The sequence below is a fragment of the Scomber scombrus genome, chromosome 3, assembly GCF_963691925.1.
Source record: "Scomber scombrus chromosome 3, fScoSco1.1, whole genome shotgun sequence".
Taxonomy (NCBI): Eukaryota; Metazoa; Chordata; class Actinopteri; order Scombriformes; family Scombridae; genus Scomber; species Scomber scombrus.
This window is the reverse complement of record NC_084972.1, coordinates 16,451,566-16,475,394: the sequence shown is the minus strand read 5'-3', so window position 1 is coordinate 16,475,394 and position 23,829 is coordinate 16,451,566. Positions and strand designations below refer to the sequence as shown.

Sequence of the window (23,829 nt, the reverse complement as noted above, 5' to 3'; positions counted from 1 at the left end):
ATTTTTTTCAGTTATCCCTAAAATGTGGTTATCAAACACTTGGGACAAAGATATGTAATGGAGGCATGGTATTTTACAGTTTAATAGGCTATTCAACTTTATTGTATAAAATGACAGTGCAGTGAAAGCGTTAACTTCACTGGAAATTGAATGATTATAAATAACTGTATATAAAAAACTGAAAAAGCCACTAAAAATGTGTACATTCAAACTATATGTAAATATATAAACAGTTAATAAAAAAATATTATTATTATTATTTTTAAATAGAAAAATATCGGCACATATGGGACAATATATACACAGATAGTGTTATCTATGATAGGCCAATATCAACGATAAAACTGGATGACATATTGATATCATATTGGCTGATATATCGGTCGGGCTCTATGGAAATGATTGTATTCAGACATTTTAGGCTGTTACCATGCCAATAGTTTTGGCCAAATGCAGCAAGATATACAAGAGTGAAACCAAACTAAACTAAATCACACTTTTGGTTCTGCCATATTGGATTTTCAAATTCATGAATGTGAGTTACAAAGTCCCACAAAAAAGTTTCAGCCAAGGTCCTGGTTTTCATCATAGAGTGCAGTCGGCTTTTTCTTGATTAGTTCACTGCAATGTGTATTTGGAAAATAATTTTCTCATTGACGACATTTAAGATTTCTAATCTAATCTAATCTAATCTAATCTAATCTAATCTAATCTAATCTAATCTAATCTAATCCAGTGTCTTCAGTCCACTTTGGTTACAGTTTGCCGTTGCTTGTATGCTTGTTCTTCGAAATCACAGCACGGGTCAGGAGGATGTACTTGATGTATTATTAATGCTGCCACAGTGTAAATATCAGTTGCAATGTCCTTCCTCGAGTTCATCCGCTGGGACTGCGGCAGACTCCGGGCAACCCCCGTCTCCCTCTCCCGGTCCCTCTGCGTTACACAAAGTTCATGTCCTGAATCTGTTTGTTTTGTTTTTTTCCCCCTTTCTTCTTTACTAAGATGCACTGACGTCAGGAAACGGCGTCAAGCAGGCGGCAGGGCCGGCCGGTCGGGACTGCAAGCGCTCCCTATCCAATTATTGTCTGTCAATCATGCGCGAGGGGAGGGAGAGAGCGAGAGAGGGAGAGAAAGAGAGAGAGAGAGAGAGAGAGAGAGAGAGAGAGAGAGAGAGAGAGAGAGAGAGAGAGAGCGAACTTTAAGCCATTTAATGACCAGATATTGCAGGAATCAGGCCAATTATTGAAAGAAAAAAAAAGACTAAATATCACAAGCAAGTGCAGTAAAAACATCTTGTTTTCACCTGAAAACAAAATAAACGAGTGAACAATTAACTTGGTGCAAATTACATAATCAGTGCATTTATCTTTATACAACATTTCTTCTTGCTTATTTGGAAACTGATGATAAATTTGAGTGTTTGTTTGAGAGACACTGCTGCCTATCCTGAAGATTTGATTCCGCAAACTTCACTTATCAACGTTTTGGTTAATACAACAATAATAACATTAAAATACTTTTGCTCTATTCATGCTGTTGGTGTGTTGAATCTGCAGTGACAACTGAAAGCATTTTGTTTAACCATAATTTTTTTACCAGATATTCATCATTTATCCATTTTGCCAAGTAAGGGCCCTAATAGGAAATAAAGTCACAGTCGAGATGGGAAAGTTTAGGAAAATAACCTATAAATATGATATTATACAGCCTTATGTTTCTGTGAATTTTGCACTTGTGATTAAACATGAAACACCATAAAGTACAACACAGGCCTGGCTCCAGTAAGCCTGACCATAAGTGTAGATATAAACGTATCTTGCATTTGTGATTTTCTGGTAGGGGGTTCCGCCTCTGAGGTTTCATGGAGGTTGTGTGCAATTGGAGTCAAAGCTTTATTACAGACTCCGCCCCTAGCTTGACAAGCCTGGCCCAGCGCTGTCAGCCACAGTTACGTGTTGCTTTAAGTCCCAGTGGACAGAGTTTACTCCGACAAACACCAACCGAAAACTGGAGACGACCTGCAGCACCAAAAACAGACAGGGAGCACATTTTTCCAAAGAGGCGTGAGCCAACTGCGGACGCTGTGGATAAAATAATACTGGCAAAGGTACGGCTTGTTTATATTAGTGTCACTGAGTAAAGCTTCTAAGATTAGTGATAAAACCGTATTGGTCTGTGGAGGAGTATGAAGAGTGATTGTGGTAAATATGGTGGGTGGAGATTATTATTATTATTTTTTTTAAATGATGTTAAAGTTGCATCACTCCATGCACCACAGCAGCAGTGTGTGCACCCGCCTGCACAACAACTCTGCTTTTAAAACATTAACATGTGATGTTTGCTTGTTGCAGGTTTCCAGTGTCAAACTCGACTCGATGTGCAGGAGAGGAGAGGAATTTAAGTCAGAAGAACACGCAAAGCATTAGTTCTTTATTGTAAATGGACACTGTGACGATCTCGTAAAAGGACAAATATTTCTGTGTCCTTTCCCTGGATATCAGTCGACTCTAAAACAGCGCGCTACAGAGATGGATGTGGCGGCTGATCAGCCCCGATGGATGCATCACCACGCCGTGCTGAACGGGCAACACCCGGACTCTCACCATCCCGGCCTGGGGCACAACTACATGGAGCCCACGGCACAGCTGCTACCTCCAGATGAGGTGGATGTTTTCTTTAATCACCTGGACTCACAAGGAAACCCGTACTACCACAACTCTGCCAGGGCCAGAGTGTCCTACAGCCAAGCGCACGGTAAGATCCCAGCTCAGCTGCACACACAGGGTCAAACTTTAATAAATGTACCAAAGACAGTCACTTATTGTTGGGGGGTTTTTTTGCATGAAAAGTACGAGCTGCAGAACAAAATTGTTCTTTTTGTAAAAACACTGTTTGGCGGTAGTTTGTCTTATGATAACATTGAGGTCATTTTTGGAATTTTTCAGCAATAAACATCAAACATGCAAAAACGAAACGTTAAAATGTGGATTAAAATATGAACACATTTTCTGCCTTCATGCACAGCACATTTATTTTATATTACCCTACACATTTTGTGATTTTGTATCACTCATTAAAGTAAAATATACCCTGAGATTAAAATGATAACTGTACGAATTAGATCTGATTTTGTTTGTTTTTTTGTGCAGGAAATGGTGGTGTATATGTGTTGTTTATGATTTTAGTCATTATTTGCACGTTTAAATCAGGACATAACCTTAAATTATTGTAAACTTGCATGCCACAGAAACACCACACAGTTGTACTAGATGTTGCACCAGCCTGTCATCATTTCTGTAATACATAATACATGTTTGATTATTTCACAGCTCGTCTGGCGGGGACTCAGGTTTGCCGGCCTCATCTCATCCACAGCCCAGGGATTTCATGGCTGGACGGTGGGAAACCAGCCCTGTCGGCTCACCACCACAACGCCTGGGCCGTCAGCCCCTTCAGCAAGCCCAACCTGCACCACCCCGGCTCCGCGTCCCCCGGCGGCCTCTCCGCCGTCTACCCGTGCAGCAGCATCTCAAACACGGTCTCTGCATCCTCGTTAACGCCGCCGTCCCACTCCAGCCCCCATCTGTACCCTTTCCCCCCTACACCACCAAAGGACGTATCGCCGGATCCGGGGGCCACGTCTCCCTCGTCCTCCGCCACCAGAATGGACGAGAAGGATTCTATCAAATACCACGGTTCGTTACCGGAGGGGATGAAGATGGAGGGTTCAAGTCCGCTGAGGAACAGCCTGGCCTCCATGAGCGCTCAGACGACCTCCACCCACCATCCCATCCCGACATATCCCAGCTACTCTCTGCCAGCGGCCCACGAGTACGGCGGCAGTCTGTTTCACCCGGGCAGCCTGCTGGGAGCTTCATCCAGCTTCACCCACAAGAACAAAGGCAAGACACGGTCCTGCACCGGTGAGTCCCCTGGAAGCCCGGGAGACAGTCACATATACAGTATAATAAGAAAAGAAAAGATACCAATACAATATACAATACTGATGTTATCTCTGCAGTTTCATGTGAGTCAGTGACAATTACATTAAATTAAACTAAAACTAATGATAGCGCCTCTCAAGCAATTAATACATTTCTAAAATGTCATGGTTTACTCGACTGGAGATAATATTTGTCCATCTGTGGTGCAAAGACACGTTAATTGAATTGCAGCTTTCTATATATATTTATAATTTATGTACTTATCTGTTAATATTCCTATAAGATTAACCTAATGATTATTTCACTTTTATATCTTTTTATATAAAAACAAATAGGCTATACCTTTAAAATCAAAGTTGTTTATTGTTAGGGTATATAAGGAAAATATAGCGTGGGATTAATATTCCACAACTCTTAATGAGCTATTTAAATTATATTTTTAAAACGACATATTAAAGTATTTAAAAGAACATTTACTGATAATAACAAGTATCTTGACGACAAACAGTTTTCGAAAAATGCAGCTTGTCAGGAAGGATATACTTCTGTTAATATGAGCTAATTTACTGTTTAAATAATAAAGCCTGTTAAATCAAATATATTTGATATATTCCAAATAGCTTTAATCAGATTCAAGTGAAGTCAGATTCATTTATTTTATGTACGGCCTTATCAGCAGCCAGCTTACTGCAGCGTGTAGTCAAGATTAATAATATCATTTTCCAAATTGTGTTAGAATAATTTAGAAAAAATATAAAATATATAATGATGTTTAAAAAGAAACCCCAAAAAACCAAAAATGTATATAAATGGTTTTAGACTAGCCTGTTGTCCAACACACAGAGCTATAATCCTCTTTTGTTCACCGTAACTCTGTAATGACGCCTGAGCTGGCTGCAGCAGACTGGTGAACTGGATCCAGCCCAGAGGTGTGAAAGGAAGATCCGAAGGCATACAAACCTCAGTATTTAGGCTGGGAGTCGCCTCTCTGTTACATAAGACATTAATACATTGTCCTGATTGTTATTTGATTACAGAGCAGGAGACTCTCAGCTTCAAGCCTGATTGTGTTTAACCAGTTTATGACCAGGAGGATAAACTACATTCACTGTAACTAACTTGTTTCATGGAATAAGAGCTGACAGGTTTATTAGCTATACGGTCTACTTTTTATGATTGTAATAGAAATGTAAACTTACATGAAAATGATTCATGTTATTAGGTTGAATATTAAAATAAAAGTATGCCCTAAATTATTACTCTTCTAAATAGTGATTGTTTGCCTCAGGTATTTGAAATGTTAGTCAACTTTGTTAATTTTATAAAGAAGAACTAAATGTCTCTTTTATTTAAATAAATGCTCTTCATCATCATACTGTTTCAACCTTAATTTAAGCTTTTTTTTTAAACAAAGAACTGATGTTGGTTTCATGCCTGAGAAACTGAGTGTGAAAGTACTGGAAAGGCCAACTGTTTTTGTACCTCTACTAATGCATAGTTTGATATTCCTGCGTACTTTATATTCAAGTATCACGCATGCAGACACTGAGTCTTTCTCTCAACAAAGAGTCAGTGGGTATAAGATTTAAATATGTTTTTTAATCTATAAACGAAGGTGTTGATGAACTAAAATTGACGAAGAACTTCAACCAAAACAAATCCTGTTGAAATCTAATGTGTCCACACACGCGCACACACATACACACATCCTTTAACTATCAAAGTACCATCAGTACTGTCAGTGAAGCTAATAAAATATATATCTTGGTATCATTTTGGTGACAGAATGAACAAATTAAGCAAAAGGGCTCAATATAGAAATTGGAAGCTTTTTGTGTCCCTGCTGAGTGTAAAGTTTGCTTTCACAAATTTAAATGTGCGTTCTTCTACAGAGGGCCGCGAGTGTGTAAACTGTGGAGCCACCTCTACACCTCTGTGGAGACGTGACAGCACTGGACACTACCTGTGCAACGCCTGTGGACTTTACCACAAGATGAACGGCCAGAACAGACCACTCATCAAACCCAAACGCAGGCTGGTGAGTCCCGTCCACTGCTGCGTGCTTGTGTCTTTGTGTGTGTGCTTGTGTGTGTGTGTTTGTGTGTTGGGGGTAGTAAATAAAAAGATTGTAAGGTGGAGGGAGACGGGGAGGAGGCACAATTCCAGGAAAGTTATATTTTCCCAATCAGTTTCCAGGAATTGTGTTTCCCACTCACCTCTTGCTCCTTCAGCTCAGGCTGTTAGCAGAGTAGTACTATCTCTGTTGTTTCTGTTATCATTATTAGTGCTACTTCTGATACTGTCATTGATAGCGGGGCCGGCACACCATCCTTCAAAACAACACAGTGCCTCGCTGACACTTAACAGCTCACAGTGCTGCTGTGTGCTGTACTGAGGGGTTTTTTTTATGCAGGGAAAGGTGTTAAATAAAGGCTTGTTTTTATTGTGATGTGCAGTGGGCACAAATTAGGTGAATTCTTCACACTAAAGGATTAAGTGTTCCTGAGAAAATCCCCCTTCTTCCAAAGCTGAATAAACCATTAAAAAGCCATTGGATTATGTGAAAATGCAACGTCACAAAGCTGAAAACAGAGCTGTTGTTCTTAGCTCGAGAAAAGTTGACATTTTGTGGAGATTTGTGGTTTTCAAAGGAGACCTGTCTCCCTGTAGAGGGTCACATCAGCTTTGGTTAAAGTCAGATATTTCCCATCATGAACTGTTTCAGACATCAGTAGGCTATTGCTTGGCAGCAGGTCAGCAGTCACAGCCCCAACTTTATGTCACATACTGAGCATTTTAACATTGCGCAAGCCATTGTTCAGAAATTCAATACCTGGTCAGGGGAGTCATGCTTTTAAAGGGTGAAATTTAATATTGAATAAGTACTTTAAATCCAGGCACTTTTAATATTTTTTAAGTGCATTATCATTTTGACCCATCAGCTGCAACGATAATAATAACTGATAACTCGTAATATTTTCAAAGGAAAGCAAATATCTTTGCAGCCTCGGTGTGTTGATGTAATCCTCTGCAGCAGTTGTGTTTGCAGAAGGCAGCTGTGAAATGAAGACAGTATTTGCAGAGTCAATAGACTCATTAAATCAGTGGCAGCCTAATAAATTGTAGTTCAGGTCTACCAGACTTTCAAACCAGGATGTGTGGAAACTGTTTGTTACATTTTTTTATACTGAGCAAACTCTGGGCCAATGTGACAAGATTGCAAAATAAGGATAAAAGTAAAAATACAAGCAATTTTTCATTATTATAAAATCTGTATATTTGGTGGTTATTCTGAACTGCCATCACACAATAAATTTAACAAAACGTAACCCATTTCTTTGAAGGAAAGAAGGTTGAGAACAGTTTAAAATATTAAGTCAGTTTGAATAAGAAAGATGTTACATGAATATTGTCACCATTCGGAAGCATCAGCCATGCAAAAAAGTTAAATCTTTTCATTCACCAAAGATTCGTGTCTGTTTATGTTGATGAATGCGGGCTGTCGAGACTCCACACAGACCTGTACAGCACAAAGGCAAACTGTCTGTTTCACACAAAATATATGGGCATTTATTTCAGCGTCTTTCAGCTATAAAAGCGTATACAGCCATATATCAGGCCTGGTTTCCGTACGGCTCAGCCGGGGCTCAGTGCTCCAGTGAGCCTTGTGTTCAGTGGCAGCAGGCTTCCAGTTGTTTCCTCTCCGGATATCTGACCGGTCCAGATAAAGCAGCGGGGCCAGTGCCTGTTTCCTCCTGCAGACTCCTAACTAACTTTAGGCTCAGACCTCATTTTCTGGTGGTCAAGCTCTCCATCCATGACACAGAGAGTAGAGCACAGTGAAAAAAAGGGTTTAAAATAGAGAATTGGGAAAATTATGGAAGCACCTTGGGCACTGTTTTCTTTACTTTTACTGTCTTCATAGAAAAAAAGAAGTTTAGGATAATGAAGGAAAACAACAATTTCATGTTTTTTTTAAGGTTTTACAATTATTGCAACATTCATGACTGAGGGTGCCAATTACTATCTTAATTTTCTGTGGAAATAGATCTAACTCAATTAAAAGCATGAAATAATGAGGTGTGAAGAACTCATCACGCTTGCTATGACTCACTCACTAGTTGAGTAAAGAGCTTTGTGCATGTGAACTGAGTAATTGAAATAACATCAAATTGTACTGCATCAAATTAATGTTCCCTGTGAGAGACCTTATTTACAAATGTTCTGCTGTTAGAAAATTGAAGAAGGAACACCAATCCCATCATTTAACGTCTACAAATCTTCCACCTAAATCTGAATTGATTAGTTGATTAATTGATTTGTCAATCAGCAGAGAATTAACTGGCAATACTTTTGATTAATGATTAATCAAGGAAGTAATTTATTAAGTAGAAAAATATCTACTGGTTCCACCCTCTCATTCTGTTTTTTTTAAGTAAACAAGATATTTACAAATGTCACCATGGGCTCTGGGAACTCGTGTAGGGCATTTTTAGACCTAATTATTAAACAGTTAATTGAGAAAATACTTGGTAGATTCATCTTCATGAATCTGTTTAAATCAATAGAATATAAAGTTAAACTAATTTAATATATTGTCTTGAATGTAAATGTATTCATAAACTGAACTGTTCTTTGTCTACTGCTGCTGAGCTCTAATCAAAGGCTGATTGATATTTTCTTCACAGTCTGCTGCCAGACGAGCAGGCACCTGTTGTGCTAACTGTCAGACGACCACCACCACACTCTGGAGGCGTAATGCAAATGGAGACCCAGTGTGCAACGCCTGCGGCCTCTACTATAAACTGCATAACGTAAGTTTTTGACTACTGATCGCCAACATAGGCCCATACAAAGCTGGCAGGGTCAAGCAGACAGGAAGTAGGCAGGCAGGTTACAGTTATTGTTGAGGGATAAGAGAGGCAGAGAGAGGAGAGAGAGAGTAAGGGTTGCTTTACTCTCAGACGTTGCTGTTTTCTTTCTTTGTGCTTTATTGTTTCCATGCTAGGCGTAATCCCCTCGAGAGTCACAATGGTGGGACTGTTGTTAAGTGGAACTGCCACAAGTCCAGTCTCCATATGAATAGCATTAAGACTGGAGGCATCAAGATAGACTCTTGGTACTAGAGACGAGTGTGATGATAATCTATATTTTTCTTAATGTAAGAAAAATATGTTTAAGAATAGACTAAAACAAACAATGACTTAAGTATTATCTATGGGAGCAAAGTATAATTTAAATGTATGTGTTGCTGACCAAAAACTATTAAAAACACAGTAAACACAGTAAAGTGCCTACAGAGTTGCTTTGGGTGACATGTTCCTTTGTTAAGATGAATGTTGGTACTGTAGTATATTTTGAGTTGACCCACAAATACTTTCCAGCTGCAAATACTCATTAGAGCACCGATTTTGTGTTAATCCGCAATTGAAAATAGTCCAGAACAAATGCACAACTTTGCCCTGTTTGAATAACTGCTAAAAACTACAGTGCCCAGCTGTTTTAGGAAATTATTTACCCTTCTTAAAGATTGAAACATTATATTTGTGACCCATTTTTAAAGTTTTACATATTCAGGAGGAACCAATGAGCTTAGAGCTGAGAGACTTAGACAGATGTGTCATGATATGTTCAGAGGTGGGCTGATGCCTATTTGTTGACAATATCAGAAATATAGAAAATTGTATGCTTTATGCTTTAAAGACTTACCAAAGTATCTAGATATGACATTACCTATGGTTAGAAAACTACAACCTATAGTTAGAAAAATATATTTGATTACATACAAGTTCATCATTTCTGGATTTGAATCTCAGAACTTTCCCTCCAAACTTGAACCACATCACTCACCTTCTAACACTCCCTCTCTACACAGGTGAATCGGCCTCTGACCATGAAAAAGGAGGGAATACAGACACGCAACCGGAAAATGTCCAACAAATCCAAAAAGACCAAGCGGGGCAGTGATTGCTATGAGGAGTACTCCAAAAGCATGCACGACAAAAGCTCCTTTAGCGCTGCCTCTCTGGCTGGACACATGTCCATGGGCCACTTGCCTCCTTTCAGCCATGCTGGACACATGCTTCCCACGCCCACCCCGATACACCCATCCTTCGGCCACCCACATCATCACCCCAACATGGTGACGGCCATGGGTTGAGAGGGGATTGGGGAACCTGAGATGGTTATATGAAGGGGGATGAGGGTCTCACTAAAGGACAGTGTTGTGATGTTTAAGACATGCAGTTTGTGTGTCTTCACTTTGATTGTCTCTTGATTGATTATGCCAATGCTTTGTTGAAGAACAGATGTGTTGTGGGAGGAAAGGACCTTTGTACTCCTTATCTATAGGTACCGATTTTGATGGAGGAAGACAGAGAAAGAGATTCTTCTTCCTGTCTGCCAGGCACACTCATGTAAACACAAAAAATGTAATTGCACCTCAGTTTTACTCCAAAAGTCCGCACTGACAGCATGACTGCAGTGTGGTTCAGTATGTGCCGAACAGGTTTATAGTTACTGTGAATACTGTAAATATGTGAGACTGAAGGGGACATCCCAGACAGAGCAATCCCCTTCACAACAGTAAATGAAAAGATGCTGGATTTTTTTGCTCAAGGACAATTTTAAAGGAATTTTCACTTAAGAAAACAAGCAAACAAACAAAAAAAGGTTTAAGAATTCCAATTTGACACTGTTTATTATAATTCTTGTTATTATAATTATTGTTATTATTGTTATTCAGATAATTTATTTTCACTGCCTTTTTTTTTTCTTTTCCTATATCACCTGAATCATAATATGGATACTGTTATTCCAGTTATTAATATATTTTTAGCTGAAGCGCTTTCTCTGAGCTGGTCAACATTTATACTCGTAAAAAATAAAGAGATCAAGTTCATTATCACATCTGCTCCTTCTATTATATATTTGAAATTCATTTAGCTAATTGTGCTGTCCTCTGTGACAAGATATGTTGAATGTGACAACACAAGATGCGTGTATTTTACACAGAGAAATAATTCAAGTTCAGTCAGTACATCTACAACATCAGAAACATCTGTTTCCTTGTACTATAATAATGAAATATTTTCAGTGTATCAGGAGCACATTTGCCTCCTTTACAGCCCTGTTTATCTCTGGAACAACAGATTAAATGATCAGTTCTACATTTTAAGAAATATATTTATTCACTTTCTTGCCAAGAGTTACATGACACAATTGAACCCACTCTCATGTCTGTATGCTAAAAATTAAGCTTTGCCAGCAGCTGGTTAGCTTAGCTTAGCACAAAGACTGGAGACACATTTAAACAGCTAGTCTGGCTAACCTACCTATAGTAAGGTCCTGGAGTCCTGGAAGTTTCAGCACCATGCCAAAAAATAGTTTGGCACATAACCCCTGTTAAGCCACATCAAGTCAGCTTTACACTTTGTTTTTAGTATGGATTTAAACAAATAAGATGTGTTAATCGGTGGATTTTGTTCTTTTTGGACAGAGCCAGGCTTGCAGTTTCCCTTTGGTTTCAGTCTTTATGCTAAGGGAGGCTAATCCGATGTTAACAGAAGCCTTACTGTACAGACATAAGAATACTATTGATTCTCTAATTTCACCTTTGGCAATGACATTCAATGACAGGCAAATGCTGTGCATAGTACAACCTTTTATTGGCCTCCTTAACGTGGCTTTTCATCAAAACTTCTACCATCCCATCAGAGAACCCATGCTTACTATTTGCTACCTGTAACAAGAAACTGAAAATCTGGTGACCATTGAATACTGTTGATAATAAATAAACAATAGAAAATGGCAGAGATGACTGAGGCAACTTATTTTTCATTTGGTAATATTCCACAAACATAAACCTTGATTAAACACTGCAAAATGTTCCTATCAAGGAGCAATCAATGGAGCAATCAATGGAAGTACATCAAAATAATATCAGGTTGATCACATTGATCTCCTTGACTGCATAATGAGGCGTTCCTGTCCTCTCCTTTCAGGGTAACCTGTGTAGAAAATCTCAACAGTACAGTATCAATGTTTTCAGGTTTCCCCTCTAACACCTGTTGACCGCTTGTTGACTACTGAAGTAAAAGGGTCACTTCATTAGGCAGTGGAGATTAGTGCTGTTGACAGAAATTGAGCAGGTTGAGCCATATGTTCCCACAGTTACTTAACCAGATACATCTGCTCATTGGATAATACGCTTATGACTGGCATTATCACCCTGTTACATGATGCTATTATAACAGTAACATAACATTTTTCCTGAAAGACCATACCAGTTTGTCATCATCTTCGAACCCTTTTGTAACAAATTAGGTATGTTGTACATCACTGCCAACCATGTGTTTTTCCTTCTTTTCCCAGTTGATATTGGATTGCCATCAAAGCTCTAAGTTATAAAGATCAGTCTACAACATCAAGAAATTATTGTACTGTCGTGCAGTGCAAGATCTTTTAAATCATATCACATGTATTACCTGCATTACCTCACAACAATAACTGTGGTTCTGATATAAACAAAAGATGTTCACTGCTCACAAGTTTAAACAATCTTAATGTTGATTTTAATACCGTGACAAAGTCCATGGAAAGCAGTGGAAGCCTGTTTGTATTTCTGTAACCCTTACGATATATGTTTCGTGAATAGACTGAAAACTGTTTTAAATAACTCATGATAAGTAAGTAACAGAAAACTAAACCTAAGAAAGATATTAAATAATTTTCATAATTTAATCAGTCAAATCATTTACACACACATATATTTAACTGGTACTTTTTACAACCAGAACAATAGGAAGTAGCTAAGAGCAGAGGACAAACTAAAGATCGTTTGACTCATTTTATGTCATCTTTTTTCAAATGAGTCAGACTCATTTTATGAGTCAGTTTCTCCATAAGTTGTTGCTGAATAGTGCTTTTCCAGCTTGTGAAGTCTGAGGTCTTTTTCCAGCGTCTTGTGATTTGCTTCATTGCTGTACTTCTTGGGATTCTAAACAATTTTCATCTTCACTAAATCCAATTGGGGATTTTCCCAGTAGAATATGCTCTGCTGCAAAAACTCCACCTTGGTGTGTCTCAGTCTTGTCTCTGGCACAGATTTTGCTTGTGAAGTCTCTGTCTGTGAGTGTAGGAGTTTCTCAGAAAGCTAAGGGATGGTTCTGCCTTGAGGCTACAGCAGTGAGCCTTGAGACAACACAGGTCGACCCAAGTGCAGCATGCAACCTCCTCTCAAGACTTCCCTGACCTCTCACCCTGGAAGCACTTACTCTGTCGTTCTTCCTGGCCCTCCCACACTGCACTTAGACTCATTCACTGACCCTTTTAAAATGTCACGTCCTCCCTGAAAATATGACAGAGCGAAAGAATGTGACTTTCCCCGTAAAGAGGAGATAAAAAGAGACTAAGTAGTAAGATTCGCTTTGGGGGACTGGGTGGGTGTCCTAAATCCACTCACAAGTAAGATTCATAGCTCCAACCTTTGTACGTGCACCCTCCTCCTTAGACCATTTGTTTTTCTACCAAACTCAATCAATGGAATCAAAAACAAAGCCAAAAGTGACTTCAGAGGAGTGAGTTAGCAGAGAGATGGTGATAAAGGAGATGAAAGGGGAAAGGAGCAGAGTTTTATCCTGTTCAGAGCCCTAATAATGATGAAGGGATGGGGCGCCTACCAAGAGTGGGAGAAAACAACTCATCCACATTACTGTCAGGATCCTGGGATGTCAAAGTTAAGGTCATGTACATCAAAGACGGCCCTCTAAACTCAGAGACAGATTACAGACAATTTAAGAAATCTTCTAGCTGGTCTTAGTTATAGAAAACCCTTACTGCAGAAAATCAGATTCCAGAAAGTTGGTGTAAAACGTACATGGTGTAAAATATAAATGATCATATTGCAAAGATCCTTTGGGATCCAGCAGTGGTTGTGGTGGAGAATTGAGTTCACATGTGTTGTTCTGTTTCGATAAACAAATTATTTCCAATTAAAGGTGCAATGCTTAGAATTTACTTGCATCTAGCATATGTTTTAACTAGTGTATAATCACCTGAAAATAAGAATTGTTGTGTTTTCGTACCTTAGAATAAGCCCTTTATATCTACATGAGTGGGTCCTCTTTTACGAAGCCTGCCATGTTGCAGGACCATGTTTCTACAGTAGCCCAGAAGGGACAAATCAAACACTGGCTCTGAAGAGGACCTTTTGCTTTTTTCGCAAGTTTAGTGGACACAGTAAGTTGTCCTACATGCTTGGAGGGGGGGACGGGGTATTCAGTTGGATGCAATCTGCAACCTCACCACTAGATGCCACTAAGTTCTACACACTGGTCCTTTAATTGTAATAAGGTATCGCTCTGATGGGTTTCAAAAAGCCCATGGTGGCAAACAAAAAAATGTGGCATTCATTTAGTTTATCATCATCACACAACATAAACTAACTTCAATTGTTGCCTAAATTTAACCCTAACCTTAACCTGTTTTCAGGAGAACCTGTTTTAAAAGAAAGTCCCAGTGAGCTACTAATATAAGTAGAAATCACAAGGGTGGCCAAATAGTTAAGGCGCATGCCAAATATCTACAACTCAAAGGTATTTGCGTTACTGTATGTCACCCCTCTCTCTTTCCTCATTTCCAGTCTTATCTCTCAAATGAAGGCAAATATGCAACAACAGCAAAAAATAATGATAAGTTAGTTAACACATTCAGTACTAGGGGCTATGCCTGCTGAAGTCATGCAGCACACTCAATACTCCCTGCATAAATTATCAAGCATTGCACCACCTAGGTGACTGCATGACCCTGATTACCAAAACTACCACCAAAGTCTCTAAAGAGTTGTCCCCTGGGTAACCAAGAGACAAATAAACCTATGATGTGGTCATTTCATTTTTAACTACTTGGTCTCACACTGCACTCTTGGAGGACCAGTCAATGTGTGATGTGTCACATCTGCACCAGTGGGACTCGGTGCTCTGTTGCAATCTGGGATTTGCTTCAGTGAGATTTGTGTTTCATACACAAAGGTTTTGTCTCTGCTGAGATCTTAAGAGCACCAAAATACACAAAAGACAGTAAGAGGGTAAGAAAGAGAGGGATGTTATTAGTGATACTTAAAATATGTGAAAGAATCTGCTGTGTCCCACAGGAGACATGAACGACCCGTCACTGACAAAACTTTCCTATCCACAGAGACACACTGACATACTCTCACTGGGTCTAAACATGAGCGTGGTGCAGAGTTCTAGTTTCCACCAAGGTACCTATACTCTTATTAAACACTGTAAAGTCAGAGTTACTGATATTGGTACGACAAAATGGCATTATTAAAATAATATGAGATAAAGACTCTTCCAAAACAGTAATAGAAAGACGTACAGGAAACAGTTATGAAGATAAATTGTGACACAAAGGGGTAACTCTTGAGAATGTGCCCCCATGTAACCATGCTGGTACAGGCATGCACACCAGAGACGCACACAGATGTGCACACTCTAACACATGCATCTATGCACTCTATAGGCATGCACACGCACACACACACAGTGACTGTAAACCGGGTCCTGCAGAAAAGGTAGAACATGCTGACACACGGTGCATTCTCTCTAAAAAGTGGGACACCCTCCAACCACCCGATCCACAATCACTGACAATCACAAGTCCCTTTCAAACTGCTTTTCTTCTCCTGTCTGAGGCAGACAAATTCATCCCTCTTGTCTCCAAACAATCACCTCTTTTCTTCTGCCAGTTGCACCAATGAAAGGAGGAGGGAGGGTCCACAAGAGAGGGAGGGAGAAATACATCTGCCCCACAGAGCTACACTGTAGGCACTGGGCTGATGTCCTGTGTGTTACAGCCCCTGGGACTGGGCGTCTGGGCCCCACTATCTTATAACACAGATGACAAAAAGCCCAGGGCTCAGCCCTCAGGAAATCTGAGAGGTGGGGTATCTAGGCCGGGAGGGCAGGAAAGAGGTAAGGAGGAACAACAACATCTCAGGTACGTTGCACCTAAGATGGCCCACATGTGTCTAAAGGCTGGTGTCTGCTCATTTGTTTGACGTGTCGTTTGACCGCGTCGTAAGGCAAAAATTAGTAAAACGCATCTGTTCCAAATGTCCACTCAGTTCAGCGAAATGAAAAGCCATGTTGGATTGTCTCTCCTCAAAGGCATTCTTGGTAAAACACTTAATTGTAAATACGAAAAGTGAAGGAAGTAGCTCTGTGAAGAATGTAAAAGAGAGCTTGAGAGAGAAGTTCAAATCGTGCTCACTTTCTGAACACCGCACATCTGGCCAATTGATGCATGAAGTGGAAGAAACTGTGAGAAGCAACACACAATTCCAACTTTGGAAAGGTGTACGTGAAGGTTTCAGATGCTGTTTGATCATTGAATAAGCACTCATCCAATAATAAGTGCTTCTCCAAGCAGCACAGGGCTGATAGCAAAATGAAAAATGTGCCAATAAACTTGCTGTTGGCGAATCCAAAAAATTAGACAGAAAAGAGGACTAAGTCCTGAGACTTAATAGAGAAAGAGTAACATGACAATCTTGTGACTGTTGCAGAGAAGTCTCTGAGGTCAGAGGTCAGCATCAGCTACCCATCAGCACCCCAGCTGGAAGGCATTTATTTTGTTGCTCAAAGACACTTCGGCAGAGAGCTGCCCATCACTGCACACGTGCACACTGAAGTCACTAATTAAGACACTTTTGGGATATTTACATAGACTTACATTCATTTTCTGGAGACCTCCCCCAACCCTAACCATAACCACTACTTGCCTAACCATTACACTATATTCTTAACCTAACTCTAACCTTAACCACAGTCCCCAAAATCAGCATTTTACCAGTTGGGGACATACAGTTTGTCCCCAATTGCACAAGCCATCCCCAGTCAACTGATCATAAGTCTGGTGTGTCCCCCTGAAAGTGACCTAAGTCATAGACACACATACACACACCAATGCACTCACTGTAGACTTTGGTAATCTCTGTCATTGTGTTTCATGTGTGTGAGGAGATTTGACAGATAGACAACAATCCACTTGCATACACAGCTACCTGAATGTCTCTGCACGCCGTTGTTCCACCAGGGGATTTAACAGTTTTATTTGGCTGTTTTATCAAATCATCTGTCTTGTCTGCACCCTTTCACGATTACTCACTATGTTACAGTTATCTTTCACTTTCACTCTAGTGCCACAAAAACGGTCTCCAGCTGGCAGCATCCAACAGAAACATTCTCCTGTGCTGTCAACACTGACTTTGGTTCAGTGCTTTGCACCTTGAACAAATCACAGTGTCCTTTGAAGGCCATGAGCAGGGATGTTTGAGAGAGTGGAGATAACCATTTCTTGGGGTTTATGCTGGAGGCCAAGTGTTGCCTCTCAACTGACCTTCCAGTGACCTGCAGAACAGCTCAGAGCAGAGGCCCCTTTGGCTGGGGACCAGACTCCGGAAAGAAACAAACGCAGAAGGACAGAACAAGACGAAAAGAGAAACACGTACTGCCATGAGAGTTGCTGTGGCAAAACAACAATCAAAGAGACAGAAAAAGGAAGATGTGATGAAAGACGAACAAGGGAATATAAAAGTGAGTTTCCAGGTGGAAGAGTGTGTTGGGGCTTGTGTTTGTTGATTTAAGTGATCAGGTTGTCTTGAGCAGAGCTGAGCAGCTTTGGAGGTTTCAGTATTTAACCCAGCCACAGCATACAGCTCATATGATATCTCATTCACTGCACTGGAAGTGACTACAGTTCAAGCTGATAATGAGCAAAATATGCAAATCATGCAAGCACACGCATATATGAGTGCATGTCTGGTTTTGCTTTATGGATTCACACACAAAGCTTTGATTTGTCCTCATAAGACTTTAATTGCAAAGGCATCCTGATGTGACATGTGTCCTGCTAACTCTCTCTTGTTCTTCACATCTCTGTCTCTTCTTGTTTCTATTCATTTAAAAAAACAACTGAGCTGATTGTCTTATGAGACAAGTGCACCTTTTGTCACCCTCCAACATCAAGCTGCTTTTCATTTCCTCTCCTTTTTATTGCTTTTCTTTTTTATATATAATTTGTGTGGGGTGTGTGCCTCTTTAACCCTTCCACCGCCATGCTGATATCTCTTTGGCTGCTGCCACTGACACCTTTAATCTGTTCTATGCAGAAAAGTCACAAATGTATTCTCACATTTGTCATGGCTAACAACAAGGGATCTCATATTGCCTCACTAGAAACAGCAGAGGTTTTCTAGATGAACACGCAAACACAACTTTCACACACTTAGGTGGGGTGAGGGAAGGGAAACTGGAGACATGGATGTGAGCGCTGAGAGAAAAAGAGGCAGTAAAGAAAAGAAAAAGAGTGACAGACATGGATCCGCCTCACCTGTAGCTTCTGCTGCTGACCGAGCACCATATATAACACATCAGACCCCCCTTCCCCACCCCCACCTTCACCTCTATAACCATTTCCACACTGTCTCCAACAGCTTCTTCACATCTTTAATTTCACTGCTATTGTTGCTGTGGCCACAACACCCTGTTGTATTGTCCTTCATACAGCGCCGATATAATGAGGCTGTTTTGTCACCTGCACAAGAGCCATTTTATGCGGACAGAAATCACTGCAGGCATTTGCAGTTGCAACAACTCAATGAGCCCATAGACAATGTGTGTTTCCTAAACAGTTTAACCCCATTAAGCAGTCACTCACTCATATGCAGGCCTGCACACACAAACAGACATCTGCATACACACACATGTGAACACAGAGATGGACAAAATTTTACACAGCAAAAAAAAAAATTAAAAAAAAATCTCCATTTTAACAAGTGATTTTGTCTTCTGGAGAACAAGTAAACATTTGTACTTAAGTGTTACTTTTGTGTCCCAGTTCTGTGCATGCAATGAAACAATTGACAACAGATTTATTTGTTTGCATGCATGTAAATTAAACTTTTGTAGAGAAATTATTATCATGCAAAGAATGATTTTATTTGGTCAAATAAAAATCTCGTATGTGCTCAATAAATGTATTTGTGTGTTTGCTGTCATCCACAGAGCAAAAAAAAAAAATCGTTTTCTGTCCTCAAAATGCCGTGTCACATGTGCACAATTGAGAGACTAATATAATTCCATAAAAGTCAAGAATCTGCTTGTGCATCTTGTATTGAAAAACATCATCTCGTATCATAAACACAAAACAAGAATGCAGCAGATTATTTTATTACTATTAAGAAATTGACATCTTATGGTTTGATTGTATGTAAAGGGTTTTGGAATTCAAAAATGAATCGAACTGACACAATGAGACATAACTGTTTCCAGTATATTTGGATCTAATGAAATGTCAAATCTTGAGCTGTGAGATTCGTTTGCTCTTGTCAGACGTGTGGATGAGTTTGTGAATGTTTTTCTCTTGGTTTGGTTTCTTTTCACTCAGGAAAAAATCCAGGTGAACTGAAATGCATCACTACAAAGCATGTGAGAACATTCACTACGTTCACTGTTCAGATGTGTTCGGGGCAGGATCAAAAATATAAACACAGGAAGGAAGAAGGTCTAACTTACCCAAATATCAAAAATGCAATGTACTTCATTGTCCAAGCCCAGGTATAATATGACAAAATACAATTTTAAAATATATATGACCAAATACCTTGATATCAATATTGCAACAATATTGCAAGGATGACTATTGGTGCTTTCACAAAATGTTTATACAATGAGATTTTTGATAAATAATCTTTAGTAATGTGGATATAATGACTACGTGGGTAAAGGCAAATAATAAAAGTAAAACAGTCTGCTAAAAATATCACTTTACTGTAATGCAGCCTTCAAAACCAGGAAAAGACAATACGTATGCCATATCATAATATGATATCCAAAATCTAAGACATTATCTAGTCTCCTATCACAATATCAATATAGTATCGATTTGTTGCCCAGCCCTAGTTGGACCTCATTTAATTCTCTGGTTAGCTTTAGCTTCAGTAGCTTTATTGTCATTATATTGAGGGTCAGACAACAATATAACGAAATTTAGATAGCACTCGTTGCTGGTTATTGTTGATTTTGCTTATCTATATCCCAGTATGCAAATCACACCTGACTACAGGACCCATTTAGCTCAAACTTGTCAAGTATGCGTAGTAGTTGGATCAGATTGAGGTCAGATTATATTCCCACCACAAACAAACCAGTTAGTTTGATATTGGACAGAGACCACATCCTCTAATGGGTCTTAGCACGGTTATTTTGGTCCACACCCGACTGAGTATGACTGCTGTGTTTAGACCTCCTTAAAACGAATTGCACCAGGAAGAGGAAGGGGCAAACAAACAAACTAGAGTACAATTCAACCAGACTACAAAATTGCAGGTCAGAAGATGACCTAAAACCTCACGTCTGTTTTCCATTCACTGTAAGCTTGGGTTAGTGAAGGGCGTTGAGGTTGGACAGTTGGACAGGGCAAAGGCAGTAGAGGAAAGAAAGGTGACAGAGGGCAGCAGAGCAGGCCTTTTGATGATATATTCTGGGTGAAACATGTACATTTTGGTGCAAATAAGGTATATTTAGAAAAAGTCACATGCAGACATATAAAAACATCAGGAAGTTTTCCCTTTCTTCTTCCATCTATCAAACTCTCAGTGCAACTAAAGTCTTTTCACATTCCTCTCCATTCAAGTCCTTCTTCGGGTTTGTTCTCCTGACCTGCTGATGAGCGAATCAGATAGCATCCGAGTGGCCTCCCTCCATGCTGCACTGCCACACCACGAGCAGGGATGGGTGGGGGTTAGGAAGCTGGTTTTAGTACAATGTTTTTACTGTGTAGCGGGCAGACCTCGGCCATTGTAAGGTTCTTGAAGTCAATGTCTGCCAGTTACATCAGCCCAAGTCGGGACACTCTGACCTTTACAATTATAGACAGTCACACGCATAAAATCCAATGTAAAACACAAGACATCCTTCTATCAATGTGTATAAAATAAGCCTCACAAGAACAGAGGCACTCATGAGCATTACAACCACATGTCTAACATCTGAACTCAGATATTCACTCTGAGATTTTCACACAGTCATCCTGCCCGAATTCAAGTGCACAGAGTGTAAGGAGATCCATTTGTCTCCTCTAAATTGGATCTTTTATTAAATATACATGATCAAACTGCTCACTTACACCCTCTTATTGTGCTTTTTATTGTCATTTAAGAAAATACTTCCTTCATGAAACCACTGCCCCGGGCCACATATGGAGACAATGCCGCTCAGATTGCTGTGACAACGCAGCCAAGGAGCTGCGGCACAATCGCTGTGGATTGAGTAACACTGCGAGGTTATTAGTCCATGTTCTGAAACCTCACCCTACTCACCTTCTCTGCTCCACTCCGCCTATAAATTACACCTTGTATTGCGCTGTACTCCTGTTACACTAGCATGACTATGAGTGCTGCAGATACCCTGTAATCCAGTGTTACTGTACCTCAGTCAGTCACAAGAACACACTTCCTGCTTTATAATAAACTAAAAGATGTATTCCTCTTAAATGTTGCATTTAGAACAATATAACAGCTGGCAAATATGAAATACAGAACTCGTGTTTCCAAAACTGCCCTTATGGAAGACATATATCAATGTGCTTTCATCAGGAAAATAAATGAATTACTGTAATTCTGTACCATCAAAAGACCCACTTATATACTAAGTTTTAACACGAATAATGTTACTCGTACTTAATTCCGTTAAAGCAACATTAGCTGATTTTCTGGCCATTTAGACGCTTTGAAACAAGCTCTAAACACAACACTGACACATTATTACCTCATAAAAAAAGTGGTAGAAAATAATTGCCTATATTTAAATCCAGCAGATACACCATTAGCATTTAACCACATGTGGGTCCACCTGATGCTCCAATATTCCCCTGTTTCATCTGTCTTTGGTTTGGCAGTTATTGTACAGTGGGTTTATTGGAACTTTTTTAGCTGAACACAGCTGCCTGCTGCATTGAGAAACAACACTGATGACAGCGGTGAACCACACAGCAAAGTTGCAGACCATGAAACCGAAACAATGAGCTGAACGATGCTAAAACACTCAGTGGAGCTCAAGGGAACTTCAATTTATAATGTCTGTCATTATCAGAACTTTGCACCAATTTTTACCCATAACATTCATGTGAAATTACTTGTTCATAAACATGTAAGAGATTTTTTTGTAAATTGTGGCATTACATTACAATACTCTTTTTTAAGTGGCAATATCAGCGGCATGATATCATTGGAAAGCGTGAGTACTGAGCACTTCATGCGTGTGTGTGGCATGACATTACACCACCCGTTCACCTTTTATTCTCTATTTTTATTCACTATATTCTTGTTCTTCCTTGCGTGTGGACTCTATTGTGTGAGCAGGGTGAGCACACATACAGTATATCACATACACAGACACATACGCACTCACCTACAGATGGCTACAGGGCTGCTCAGGGATGTGTGTGTGTGTGTGTGTGCGTGTGTGTTGAGGAGGGGTGGGGTGAGGGGTACGTGGTTCCGCAAATTTCTATAACAGGAAGCCGAGCTGGAGACAGCCCACACACCAAGGATGCTGGGACGCTGGAGGTCCTGGGCCCCAACCGTGGGAGAGACGGGAGAGGTAAGAGGAAGTCAGCCTCAGCTCGCTTAACGAACAGTATATTAACTCATATCGAGTGCATCCAACAGATTACGAAACCACAAGGAGGCGGTGACATTGATCAAAAATTACTTAAATCAGAATACAGATGGATTTTATACATGAGAAGATCCAGAAGATCTCAATGAGGAATTGACTTTTGTCTGTAACAGCTTACTGTTATCCATTCATCATTTGTGTTTGTTTTGTGCTTGCTTGTGTATGTTTAATTTCTGCTTTCCTAATTGCCTAATTATGTGGTCTGTAAGATGCACTCAAGATGGAGCTTTCACTGAAATGTTCACTTCTTTTCACTGTCACTTTTTGCACATTAAATAAATGTATTCTTTTTGCATCTTAAGAGTATCTTCTACCTTTTTTTTTGCAATCTTTTTATAAAATGAGACTGAGAAAAGGAGGAGTGGCATGATTGACAGGAGGCACACGTCCTCTATTTACACAAAACCCAGCTCCATATCAGGCCACCTCATCCGTCTCTCACCTCTGTAATCCCTTAATGACAAACCAGTGAGAGTGAGAGTCAGCAGACAGGAGAGAGAAAGAAGTGAAGACAACAGGGGTAAAAAAAACAAAAAAAAAAACAGAAATGCCCCGGTAGCACTGTTAGGTCTGGGAAAAAAGTTGGCAGATCAGTTTGAAGAAGTGACAGACCGTTCAAGAAAACTGTGTGTCAAATATTGATTATTCTCCATATTGTTCACATTCACAACATGCAGCAATAGAAGACAAAGTACTTATTTATCAGATTTTTCTGTGTGTGCTTTTCTGTAAAGTGTGTGTGATTGTGTGACTGTTTTTGAGCTGCATGCGTGTGTGTGTGTGTGTGTGTGTGTGTGTGTTTGTGTGTGTGTGTGTGTGTGTGTGTGTGTGTTTGTGTGTGTGTGTGTGTGTGTGTGTGTGTGTGTGTGTGTGTGTGTGTGTGTGTGTGTGTGTGTGTGTGTGTGTGTGTGTGTGTGTTGTTCAGATTAATACTCCATTGTGAATGGAGAGGGAGGGCAGCAGGGGATCATGTGACAAGAGTCAGACTGAACCCGGCGCCTACACGCTTCTCAGGGGTCACGCAGGGGTCGTCATGTGGCTACTGTGCCCACTGCCAAATACACAAACACACACACACACACACACACACACACACACACACACACACACACACACACACACACACCCACACACAC

At 40.0% G+C, this 23,829-nt stretch overlaps 1 protein-coding gene across 2 annotated transcripts; it reads left to right on the top strand.

The window, feature by feature from the left end:
- The first annotated feature begins 2,531 nt into the window (after positions 1-2,531).
- gata2b (GATA binding protein 2b) lies at positions 2,532-10,107 on the top strand. 2 transcript variants are annotated; one of them, XM_062415745.1, is made up of 5 exons: positions 2,532-2,757; positions 3,333-3,926; positions 5,840-5,985; positions 8,678-8,761; positions 9,823-10,107. In XM_062415745.1, the coding sequence occupies exons 1-5, from the start codon at positions 2,532-2,534 to the stop codon at positions 10,105-10,107; spliced, it is 1,335 nt and encodes a 444-aa protein (XP_062271729.1). The 2 variants fall into 2 exon arrangements, with proteins under 2 accessions (XP_062271729.1, XP_062271728.1); XM_062415744.1 differs by having other exon boundaries at positions 8,636-8,761.
- Positions 10,108-23,829: the final 13,722 nt, after the last annotated feature.

What these genes read in the sequence shown, in the direction of transcription:
- gata2b (XM_062415744.1), top strand. Translation starts at nt 2,532, where the DNA reads ATGGATGTGGCGGCTGATCAGCCCCGATGGATGCATCACCACGCCGTG. An exon ending in CAAGACACGGTCCTGCACCG is followed by an intron (nt 3,927 to 5,839) that starts GTGAGTCCCCTG and finishes GTTCTTCTACAG; the next exon opens with AGGGCCGCGAGTGTGTAAAC. An exon ending in TCAAACCCAAACGCAGGCTG is followed by an intron (nt 5,986 to 8,635) that starts GTGAGTCCCGTC and finishes TTTTCTTCACAG; the next exon opens with TCTGCTGCCAGACGAGCAGG.